This window comes from Haemaphysalis longicornis, unplaced genomic scaffold (genome assembly GCF_048455015.1).
Source record: "Haemaphysalis longicornis isolate Haplotype H1 unplaced genomic scaffold, Haemaphysalis longicornis Haplotype H1 scaffold_1, whole genome shotgun sequence".
NCBI lineage: Eukaryota > Metazoa > Arthropoda > Arachnida > Ixodida > Ixodidae > Haemaphysalis > Haemaphysalis longicornis.
In genome coordinates, this window is record NW_027526203.1 from 481186041 (window position 1) to 481198320 (window position 12280).

The following is a 12280-nucleotide window of genomic DNA, read 5'->3' on the forward strand; positions in this document are numbered from 1 at the left end:
TAGCCCTCCGTCTAATGATTATTATGGTTGAACACAAAGCTTTCTTCGTGCGAAATCGAATGGGAAATGGTCAAAGTCAAAGACGCTGCAATCAAAAGACCAAACTGCGTGCTGGTCAAATTCAACCCTTAACTAGTCAAAGTTTAAATCCAGAAGACAACCAGGGAAACCCATACGATAGAGCTTTGCGATAAACCATCATCGTCGTTAGACGGAGGTGTGCATGATTTTTCAAGCGTAGGTGGCAGCTTGTAAACCGACCGCAGCATTCAGTTGTTAAGCTGAGTACAGGTTTCGGGCACCCTCCTGTCTTGCGTCCTTCAGCCACGCAGGAATTGGTTTTTGAAAAACTATTTACCAACTAGCCAGCAACCATTGCAATTCTTGTAAAAAAATGCTTCTCCACGACAAGCTATAACGTTCTACTATCATGCGGTATTTATTCTATCAACGATTCCCGATTACTGTAGTAAGAGCATTTCTGTGAAATTAAACCGTAGGTAATGAAGTTACGGAAGCGTCGTCCGTCACAATTTCTGTTTTGAGGTCAATCTTCGAAGACACCCCCCAACTTTGTCTTTCGCTTGTGTACGACGTCGACGCCGTTTCGTCATCAACTGCCATAGGCCAGCGCCGCAGCATTCCTAGATTGGTCGCACACACCGGCTTTGTGGGAGAATTTAGCGGCAATACACTCCTCGATTCGCGAAACTGCATGCAGGCATGAAAAAATTGCATGAAGCAACGAACTTTCACTTCCAGCTTGACTTGCAGCTTGGCGCATTGGGCGTCGTCTGCTATTTGTAAATACTGAGTATGGGCGTAAATAACACACATGGCATGCCTCGTAAACGTCACATCCACGCTCAAGATTTACCGATCTGAAAAATGCACGTGGGGTTACGTACGCTTTGCAAGCCGCACCGCAGAAAAATGACAGAAAACCATGCATAACTACGCTGCGTTGACCGCCACCGGCATTCCACTGACGAGCGGTTCGCCACGGGCGGCGCTGTTCGCTGAAACGACGGTGGTGGCATACAACGGCCGCCCGGTCCCTATGGGACCCGCGCAGCTTTGTACTACCCGGAAGTACTGCCCGGAAGCCGCTTGCGCAGCGCCCCCTGGGCAGCGCAGGAGGCCTATGGAGTAAAAATAGTTTCCTCCCATCCACTTAAACAAGACACAATGTATACACTTGGGGGGGGGGGGGGGGGGAGGGAGAGAGGAGAATATAGGGCCGCGGCCGGCAACCAAACCCTCCACATAGCGTAACTGGCAGCAATGAGCACGTAAAAAAAATGAATGAACAGCCTTTGTAGACAGAAAAGGGGCTCCAGGCCATCAGGAGAAAAAGCGAGGGCGGAATAATTGTTTAGTGCAGTTTGTGTCACTAAAAAAAAACCTTATTTAGTGACACTAAGTGCATGCATATGCACAGTCGAACAAAGTGGCAGGCGCGCACGGCTCCATAACTCACTCTACTCCTCCAAGACCCCTCGCAATATCTGCTACGGTGTACTTGTCTAGTAGTCGATAAACACAGGGTCGCGTAGGAGTTTCCCGAAAGTAAGGGGGGGAGGGAGGGGGAAATGGAATGCACGACGCACTCTAAAAAAGTCCCTGTGCCGTGCCGTGCCGTGCAACCCTTCGGCTGCTTTTTATCACGGTTATAATTGTTTAGAACCGATCAGAGTAACGGAATGGAATATTACAAGTGTCTGTGTATACGCGCGAGGATGGCGTCACCAAAACACGACCAAGCTCGAGATTGGCTCGAACTAGCGGCCAATCAAGCAATATTTAAACCGACGTTGGTTCGGAACGCATGTACGTGTTCACTCTAACAAATTTTGAGGAGATTCTTTAGTCATTCGCTCACATATTTTAGACTCATATGTACCAAGACATGTCGTCGCCGTGAACGCGTGGTGACAGGGTCGATCTCTTTTCGCGTGATTTTTCGGCGTGGTGTGGAGGGTAAAAGTCCCGCCCCATTCCTTCAATAAGCTTTTCCAGCCGTGAGCGGAGTGCAGGACTCATAAGCAAAATGATAAAAAAAAAAAAAAAAAAAACAGCCCAAACGAAACGCAGACGGTCAGACGGCCCCGTCCCAGAGCGATGCTGCGGCTCAGGATATCGCAGAATAATGCGATGTTTTGATTTGCAATAACTCCACTAATACTTATCGCTTTAACAAAATTCTTGAAGGAGGTAATTACTAGGACATTGATTTACCTGAAAATGCGAACACCCTTCTATCGGCAAAACAGTGCTGGTTGACGTCAAAAGCAAACACTTCGCCTGCCGCGTGCTAGCGTCAGGAATTTAGTTTTGAAACTAAAAGGTGACCCGGTCATTTCTCGAAGACGACACGAAGGCTTTTGCGTATGCTGCTTTAGAGAGTGAGAGCTGGCTGTTATCACATAGCAGAATAACAAAATAAGGTTAGTCGTCAAAATTGGTGCTAAAAATAGGCCACAAAATGTCAAATACTTGAGCACAGGCGAGTGGACGATTTGTCAAATTTTGTTTCAGTAACGTCGAAGCACCTTGTCCGGCCCCAAAAACTGCTTGACATGAACAGATACTGAGATTTTTTCTTAGCTAATGCTGCGAAATTCAACATGATGAGGTGTGCACACTCATGGACAAATGAAATGCGAACACAAAAGTATGAACCGGAACTCACTAATAGCGCAGTTTCTTTCCATGCAAGTCGGATTATGGCAGCAACAAAGTTTGGAAAAGCGACTTTCCGAATATAAAACAACAGCGCCTTTACACTGTCTCTACTAAACGTATTCACACATTTTGTGTGGTCTGGTTCATATTTTCGTGTTCCCATTTCATTTGTGCATGTCTGTACCTAGGAATTTAGTTCATAAGGTTAGCCAGTTTAGTCATAATCATAGTTTTATTTGCACAAAGAGTGCGCCCACCCAGTAGTGTGCACGGCTAGACAGAAATACAGCTACCCTTACGCTAGTGCGCCTGCTAGCCCGCCACTGGGTGGTCTGAGGGAGCTAACAATTGGTGCAAGGTTTGAATATTTCATTACTAAAAGAGACCAAATATTTGTTGGCCAGGAAACGGAGTCTAATACAGAGTAACTTCAAATGCACATGACATTTACGAGAGCCATGCTACGTGGACTGTTTCAGCAATTCGAATTAAGCGCGCGTCGCTATGAAATATGTGATGCTGCTGCCGATGTGCTGCCGCCCTGCCGCCGTTTTTCGGACAAAATCAAAACGTATCAGTTTCCGGTTCCGGGTCAACTATGGTCGCCGCCGCTGCGGTCACGTTGCCGCGCTGCCTTGGGAGGGTTATTACGATGTAACTGCCAGTGTTTTTCGTTCAAACTAAAAAGTGGTCATGTGTAACTCATAAATTGGCAGTAGACCTCAAAGTAACAAAATGCGGTTGCTGCGACTCTCCGTCCATTGCTCTGTGTGCGCTTGCCGGTGCGCCAACCGGACTGCGAGCGGCCCTTCACGGCGTCTCCACCTGCGCGCGGCGGCTCCGGAGACTCTTCGTGGGAGCCCGTGGTCTCTCTCGCGGCGATTTCAGTATGCCTGTTTGGTGCGAAACACCCGACAAAAGACCAGCAAAGGCAGCGTGTCGTCACTGTTCATGCCGGTGCCCGTGAAAGTGTCCAACAATCCGGACGATATCAATGTGGGAGAGGAGCTCACCACAAAACTGAAAAAAGGCAAGTGCGGCAAAATACTTTGAATGAGCATATATTCCATTTTCTGTGCATTGCCACGTTTGAGGTCACTGGCGATTATCCCACCGAAATAATCGGTAATTTTCGCCAACGACTTCTCCTTTTATTGTTGGAAGACAGCCTTGGCGTCTGCTAATGGGATTTTTCGATTTTTCAGAGGACCTTCTAAAGTTGCTAAACCAGTTTAGTAAACGGCCGGAAGTTATAAAATGGAGCGAGGAAAATGGTCTGGATGGTAATGTGCGTTTGCTATTTGGTCTTTGGCGTCGAAATAACGTTGCTTGTGGTGTTAAACCAAACTTACCTTGCAGCTCGACTATTTCACCAAGCCTTCGTGAGCTTTCGCCGTTACTGCATGGAGTCAGAGCAGCTGCCTGCAGACTTGCACATAGTGTTCAGCGACCTTCTTCAAGGAGGCAGTGCGTACCTTACCACTTCAACTAGTCGCTAACTGGTGGACTTCTTGAATGTCTGATGACATGGGTTGCACACAGGGCATCTGGACGACCTAGTTCCCTATTTTCTTCAACATGCAAGGCAGATCTTCCCTCACTTGGAGTGTATGGAGGAGCTGCAGAAGATCAGTGATCTTAGACTGCCTGCAAACTGGTAAAGAAACATTCATTATTAGCTGCGAAGGCACTGACAAAATGTGTGCTGGTACATGAAGGATGTGATAAGCATTTTGTAGCTTCTCTGTAGCAAATTGATTCTACAAATACCCTGTGACGTCTGTGGCTGCACCTAAAATTTGCTAGTCAGAAAAATCTCACTATTATAGCTTGGTTATTTCAGGGAAAAAAACAGTGCTGCGCACTGAAGAAGTCCAGCAGTGTGTGCTGTACGTCTGCAGGGCTGAAGCACAGAAAAAAAGCGTGATATCTGTAGGTGCCACCTGTTTGCGTGAATAATGATGGGACGTGTGTATGCATTACCCTTAACTTTTGTCGAAATAGCTGTTATCGGAGTGGGCCTTATGGTGTCGAGATACAGTGGGCTGTAAATTCTCGTTATTGTGTAAACACTGTTCAAACTCGTCAGCTGCTAAAACTCGAGTTTTATCATGCTTGCTAGAACTTAGAATGTACGAGTGCATGTCAGAGATTGCTGCAAGGTTGCACGGCAGCACTGTTAGCATCTTGCTGCTGAAGAGAAAGGGTTCAGCCATTGTAAATCTGTTTTATTTTATTTTTTTGCCACATCACTATTGTTTGAAATGATTTTTGGTACTGCCTGACACACATTTTGCGCTAAAAATATCTTTGGCAGTAAGCAAGTCAAGCCACATCGATCACGACAAAGTGTGTAAGCGAGCTCGTGGCTGCTATGTGATTCATGCATCCGTCTGGTAACCGGCAACCACAGAAGTAAACAAAAGTATTTGGGATCTCAACTGAGAGGCAACAATGTGCAGGGTGTGCCGACTGTTGTGGAAACCGCAATGCCCTGTCCCATTTGGGCGCTTGACTGTAATCGGCGTAGCTGTCAAACCTTCGAGCGCACTTGTGTATTATCCGCCTGAGACCCGGGGTGCATTTGGACGCGCAAATTTTTTCTAAACCTTCATGATAAGTAAGTAGGATTATGAGAGTGAAAAGTGTTAACTGTTTTTTCAATAGCCCTCTTAGTTTCAGCGCAGCAAGATGTCCAATACATTGGACACTGGGATGCTACCAGGTCTTTTCCCCCCGCCACGCATGTAATGACGTACAGGAGATATTGCGCTGAAACTCATGTGCAAAGATGTTTTATTAACTGGAAAGGTAAATTAGTGGATAACGGATATAAAAAGAGCAGTCCTCTGCTGAACAAAAATTTCGCTTTTGCGTTCACTTCCTGTGGGCAATTTTAAAACACCTTCTGTCCTTTTTGATGAAGAAAAAAAGCTGACATTTGGCCCGAAACAACTCTTTTCATGTCGCAACCCTATAGTCTGTAACAGGTAGCGTTGGCAGTGTCTGCCGGGCGTGGGAAGTGGCTAGTGCTCTTTTATTTGGGCTTTCCTGGAGATGGTCAAGCTATTCTTTGATGGCCACTTGGCTTCATCCTTATTCTCCGTTTCGTCCTGCTTCCCCCCTGGTGCAATGAGGGTCTCAGCAACAGACTGGTGAAATTTCACAAAATTGCTTCACCCGTCTCATCAGACAAGCGAGGAGGGTCTCCTAATGAAAAAAAGACGCGCAATTTCGCCCACAAGCCACTAAATACCAACAGCACTCGTTTGCTTTTCATAACAAGACCATCGCAAAAGCTCGTTCAAAATCTCCTTGTTAAGTACTGGTGGCTGATGTACTGGGCCCACAAAATCAAAAGAAGCTCGGAAGAAAGTGAGCGTGCGAACAGTTTAAATTGTGTATTTCGTGCGTTCGCTGTTGCATTAAGTTTATTGTAAAATCAAAGATATGCCTTGAAAGCAGGTAGAAATACGAGAAACAGTATTTGCTTCTTCAGCCAGCGCTGTAGAATGCCACACCGCTGAATGCCACCATTCTGGAACAGTTTTGGCGGGAATGTGAAGGATGTGTTTTCACCAATGTTGCCTAGATGGCACCAGCAGGTGTCCAATTTAATGGACAGCGGAGTTTTGTGGGGATGAATGCTTGTCATAGGAGTATTACCTCATTACCTAATGCCCAAAATATTGAACAAATCTTTATAGCCAGGTCTCAGGAGGCCATACTGAGTGTGATAGTACATGTGTTTTGTGCCAGATTATTTTAAGTGTCAGGGGAGTCAGCTTAGTTTGGAGTTTGGACCAGTGGCGTGGCCAGAAATATTTTTCGGGAGATGTTATACGCCACCGGTAAAAAAAGGGAAAAGAAAGAAATCCTGCTCTGCAACAAAATTTTTGCCATTTTTCGGCTTTAATAAACCGACACCCTTATTTTTGTTTTTACATATAGTCTATCGATTTAGTGTGCAAATAGCGTAGGCAAAAAGAAAGGGGAGGGCGAAAGGAAGGGGGAGGGAGGGACATGGCTCTCAGAAAATTTCGGGGTGTGCTGCTGCTGATGATGATTGATGATTGCTATTGGTTTCCCCTTTGAAGCGGGGTGATGACATGTCATCTTACCAAAAAAGGACTAATATAACCATGTTTTACACTCTTGGTTTAATACTAGCGCTGCTTAGGGCAGGCACTAAAGCTTATTAGGCCCGAAAAACTTTCTTTTCCGTGTTACAGGTGGTAACTGTCCTAGGCAATATTCCCCTCTCTGCTTTTCGTCCACCAGCATTCTAATCTTCTTTTCAGGGGGGGGGGGGGGGGGGGGTTGTGCTCTGACACAACCCCCCCCCCTCCCCCTTACCACCCCCCTGGCTGTGCCCCTGCTTTCCACTGTTCTTTAGAGGGAGAGGGGGAGCACTGTCTCACTTCATGAAGTGATGGTGACCAGTACAGTGTGCAAAAGCACCAGCAGGGACTGAAATGGTGGCCCTGTCAATTATGAAGGGAAAGACTGCATCATATGCCAAGACAAAACAAAGGAAAGATCCCTTCACCTGTAGCTAACCCTTCACCTGTAGCTAACTTATCTTCACAATGCACAGGGAGGTGCATAGGTTTTGTGCCTAGTAAAAGCTTGATCTTGACGACTGAGTTTTTGATGCGAGGTTCCTGGAGCCTGTAGCAGAGTGGACAGTGAAATGGAGGTAGTCTCTTTTGAAGGAAATGAAGTACATCAAGGCAGCTTGTATTTTGAAGGGACGAAAGTGCCCCATTGCACTTCTCGGGGGTTGTTAACTCTACGAGGCTGCCCGAGTCTTTTCTTGTATCTAAAAATTGTTGCCACTTTGATAGCCATGAAAGGATTGGCTCAGTGCATGTTTTAGAAGTAGCGCAAATGTCTTGAGGCACTTGAAGTTTTTGAGGCAGCCTCATTTGTATCAAAATTCCGTGTATAGCGAATATATTTATAATCCCAGGGGCGTTGTTTTAATAAAGGTTCACTGCGCTTGACAAGTAGTCTTGTTTAGAAACATTTCTGGGGAAGCTGCGGCTGGTCAGGCAGTAAAGGCGTATATAACGTCAGGCCTGTCAGTCTTAATAATTGTGAACTGAACAGTCTCTTAGCACCTACGTCTTGAATGTGCAGTGTTACAACCTGAGATGCCTTTCTCATATATACAACACGTTTGCGCACTGAATTAGAAAAAGGCATATTTGCATATTGCAGGACACACGAGAAGCAGAAAAAAAAAAAAACAGTATTTCGACGTTTTGCAAAATAGTCGGGCTTCTAATACAAACATTATTATATGGGTGCCAAGTGGGGAGTCGGAAATATTTTTGTTCCACTTTTCCATATCAGTTGTCACATTACTCTTTTTCCCAAAAGCTCATTTTGGTTAACTCTTTTGTTACCGTGGGAAAATAGGTGACTTTTAGTAGGTTTTCGTATGTATTTTTTGTAATAAGTAATATAATGGTTGTAGAGTAATGATATAGTCAAAACTCGATCTAATGAAGCCCGATTTTACGAATTTGCTGATCTAACGGACAAATTCGGATTTCCCCACAGGTGCCTGTACTGCTCAATGCTTTTATGAACCTGAACTAATTAAATTGCTTAAGCACCATTCCCAATTTAACTAAGCATTTGAGAAACAGACGCATTTAAGAAGGAGCAATTTGGAATGTGTCTTGTCAGAACACCACGAAGTTTATTGCGTCAAGTCAGAAAAAGGAAACAAAGCATCCAGTTGCGTTTTTACGGAGTTCTCTAATCTTTCAAACCTCTCTCACCCCCATATTTTCTAAAGTAAAATTTTTAGGCTACTACTACTCGTGGTGTTTCGCGGCGCCTGTGCTTTCATTGCCATCTTTGTTCTGGGATCTCACAAAGGAACTGAGGATACGTTGTCCACGCTTGAGTGCTACGCAAAGTCTGTGACAAAGGCGAAACGCACAGGCTTTTTTGCCAGGAAATAAATTTGTTTCTCCCAGAATGACTAGAGTTTTATTGTTGATTGATTGTAAGGTTTAAAGGGACAGACAACCGATTTTTGCCGAGTATATATTCTCTATCCCAAATGAAAGGGCATCACTTAAAGCACCTTGACGAGAAACGGTTTTGCTGATAACGCCCTAGAACTTTTTAAATCGAATTTTTTGATCTACGAGCCGTATGTGTCCCTCCCAAAACTAATGCTGGCAACCATGACATAGAGTAGCTCGGCAACATACCTTTGTCTGTATGCGAAATGAAAAACGATATTTAAAAACTTGTTCCCAGCTAAAAAAACTTTGAATCGCAGGCTTTTCTGTTCCTTTATGTGTTTTTTAATGCAACGGTCTATTTCGCACGAATGCGCCATCTGTTGGGATAGACGATAGGTAGAATCTGGCTTCACGTTGTGGAGGCGGGAAGTTCGATTCTCCCCGGGCGCGGCGTTTTTTTTTTTTTTAAGCTGCCGTTGGCGTATTTGGAAACTGAAATAAATATTTTGGCAGAACAAACGCCGCTGACTCAGGCAGAATCGTCAAAGCTCCTTCGCTGGGTTTGTTTACTGAACGCGGCCGTTGATTCTGGGCATAGAGGCTCAGTTAGCCACACTGAGAAGCATGCTGAGAGGCACCCAGCGACGGCGGTAGTGTGCGCGGGCGGTGTGTCTAAAAATTTCAGAATAGTGTTTAGAAATACATATACAATTTAACCTTGTACAAAAACTTGTGTTAAAAGGTTTTCAATACGCAAATAAACGTTTGAGCAGTTACAGTAGCTGCTAGGTTTGCAGGTCACGTGACAGGGACACATATTGTAGTGTCAAGTTTCGACACTACGAACCGCCACCCTTCCGATTTCAGGATGTTTGCTGCCAAATTAAAATTATTTCCGCCAGTTTGTTTAGAAATTGCTTGTGGTTATCGGGCTATATAAAACGCTGGCTTTCATATGAGCTAGAGAACATATACGCGACAAAAATCGGTTGTCTGTCCCTTTAATGCGCCGACGCAATGCAGGCGATCAGGTGCGCTGTATTGGAGGGCTCCGGATTGATTTTGACCACCTGGGGATCTTTAACGTGTGCTGAAATCTCGTACACATGGGCGTTTTTGCTTTTCGCCTCCATCAGAAAAGCGGCCTCCGTGGCCGGGAATCGAACCGGCGTCCTCGTGCTCAGCAGCACAACGCCTTAGCCACTGATTCACCGCGGCGGGTAGAGTTTTATTGTTATTATTTTCATGGTGGACCTTTGGTGCATTGCTCAATTATCGGGAGCTGAGAACCGCGGCCTCTGCAAGTACAGTGTCATGGTGGCTGCTGGGATGCGCCTCTCTTTAGACATCGAAGTTATGGAATCAACTGCTTGTAAAATGACAGTCCCGATTTTACGAAGTTCTTGATTTAATGAAATAATTCCCGGTTCCCGGTAGCTTTATCAGATTTGGTTTCAACTGTATATCAATAGATAGCTAAGTAAACATACTTTTAAAATGTGCAGTTTTAAAACTGAAATTAGAGCGTAATGTACAAAAAAAATCTTAAAAGACAACATATATCATAGAACATATAGAACATTTGTAATGGTGTGCTCATACATAAAAGGAGTAAAAATGAAAAATATTCTGAAATATGCAAATTGTTTGTGAAGCAGTCGTGTACATTAGAGGAAAGTTTCAATGGCCTAGCACAACTATATGAGTTACACTTTTTTCTTTCCTGCCCTGTAGAAAATGCCTTGTTCGACCAGGTGGCACAGCTGATGATGGTCCGGGCTGGTTCCGCACATTTTCGTCGTCCAAACTAAAATTCGATGGTCCGGGATCATCTTCAGAGTCACTGCTGCTATAAACAGCCAAATCGTCGCTTTCAAACGCAACATAATTGCCAGAAAGGCATCATATGTGTGAGGGTGCCGCAACTGGATTGTCTGCCACGTTCGTAAACAAACGGAGTATTTATGAACAGCACACTTTGAATCGCCGTTAAAAATTTTTACTGCTTGAAAACATACAAACTATGCTGGAAATGATGGATCAGTGCCTGGAGAATACGATGGATGGTTCTGCTAGTCCATAGAAGTGCTCATATTTTTAAAATTGCTCACGGCGCATTCGGGTCATTGGTGACCGATGTTGTATAGATGCGGTGGCGAAAGAGTTCAAGAAACAATCTTATATAATTTGGCTTTAACAAGGAGTTTTTCATACATGTGCAACACTTATCCATCCAATCTAGTACCACTAATGAAAGAAAGAGAAACATGTAGTTGAGATTTGAACAAGCTTTTTGGGACAAGGGCTTTACCAACCAGCGTCTTTGTGCATTCGTTTCCTCCATTTTCTTTGTAAATTACTCAAGTATTGCACAATCAACAGCCCACTGTAATGTTGGACTTGGTGCTGTGTGCTTGGGCTGAAGGAAATAGCACAAAAAGCACCAGGGCAGACAAGAGAGAGACAAGGCAGATGCGATGTTTGTGTCTTTCTGCTCGTGTTCCCCCTGTTTGTTTGGTAGTTTTCATGGCTTTCTCTGACACAAGCGGCCCTAATCTTCACCTAAAGCATGCTTTCGGAGAGTGGTGCTTCAGCATTGATATATGTCATGGCACCACTTGACTTACGTGGCTCACAAAGCAAGGATCTTCTCTGGGGAGCCTCTGTCCTAATGCATTGTGGGAACTTGCTCACTTTCCAGGTACCCAGAAGCGCGGGCTATACAGCGTAAAGTTATTTTCCATGCTGGACCCACAAACAGTGGTAAGACACATGCAGCACTCGAAAGCTTTCACAATGCAAGCACGGGCCTTTACTGTGGACCACTGAAAATGCTGGCTGTAGAAGTTTTTCAAAAGACTAATGAAAAGGTGAGTTACTCGGGGACCTTTCCAAGTAGACATATTTTTGTCCTTGCATTTTTAATAAAAAAAAATCTTGCGGTATGGTGTAGCCACTGTGGCCGAGCTAAGCTGCTGCTAGAGAGCAGTGAGAGGCGGTAAGACGGGGTGCCGTTTTAAGTTCTGCAGTATTACTCGGACTTTGACAGATAACTTTTCCTTGTAGTTTTACTCAGACAAGAGGTATTTTGGTAATTTTTACTGAAACCACATTGGCTCCTCATACAAATTGTGTGCCCAAAAAGCACCGGAATGAACTTGAGGAGACTGAAATATGTTTCAAAAGAATAAACAGCGCAGGACAACGAAACACAGGAAAGGACGGTACAAACAGACACATATTTACTGGCCTTGTTCTTCCTTGCTGCTAGGATGCATTTGTGTGCAGTGTTCGAATAGATTATCACGGAGCCACAGCTGCTTTTCTTCGGGTGTCTCGGGCCACGTTTTTCACCCTCTTTGCTCTTAGGACTTGCCTGCTGATGCAGTGTGTGTGCTTGAGGGGGCCACGGTGGTGGGATTGGATGTGCAATGGAGGGGAGGGAGGGCTGGTTACTCTGGGCATTGCAACACTGCTGCAGTTTCTAGGAAGATTAGGAGGTTATTTTTTTTTTCAAATTATTTTTTACCACTGTCTGATAGTAGGAAGCCTTGACCTTGAGGCCGATAGCAATTACCAGTTTTTCTCCTTGCCCTTTGCATGAAGTT

General features: G+C 44.8%; 1 protein-coding gene across 1 annotated transcript in view; it reads left to right on the forward strand.

The window, feature by feature from the left end:
• The first annotated feature begins 3259 nt into the window (after positions 1–3259).
• Suv3 (Suv3 RNA helicase) overlaps positions 3260–12280 on the forward strand; it is a 40652-nt gene continuing 31631 nt past the window's right edge. Inside the window, exons 1-5 of the mRNA XM_077688349.1 lie at positions 3260–3715; positions 3891–3968; positions 4045–4152; positions 4228–4342; positions 11374–11542. Of these exons, the coding sequence (XP_077544475.1) occupies positions 3421–3715; positions 3891–3968; positions 4045–4152; positions 4228–4342; positions 11374–11542 (765 nt within the window). The 5' untranslated portion in view covers positions 3260–3420. The remainder of the gene's footprint in view (positions 3716–3890; positions 3969–4044; positions 4153–4227; positions 4343–11373; positions 11543–12280) is intronic.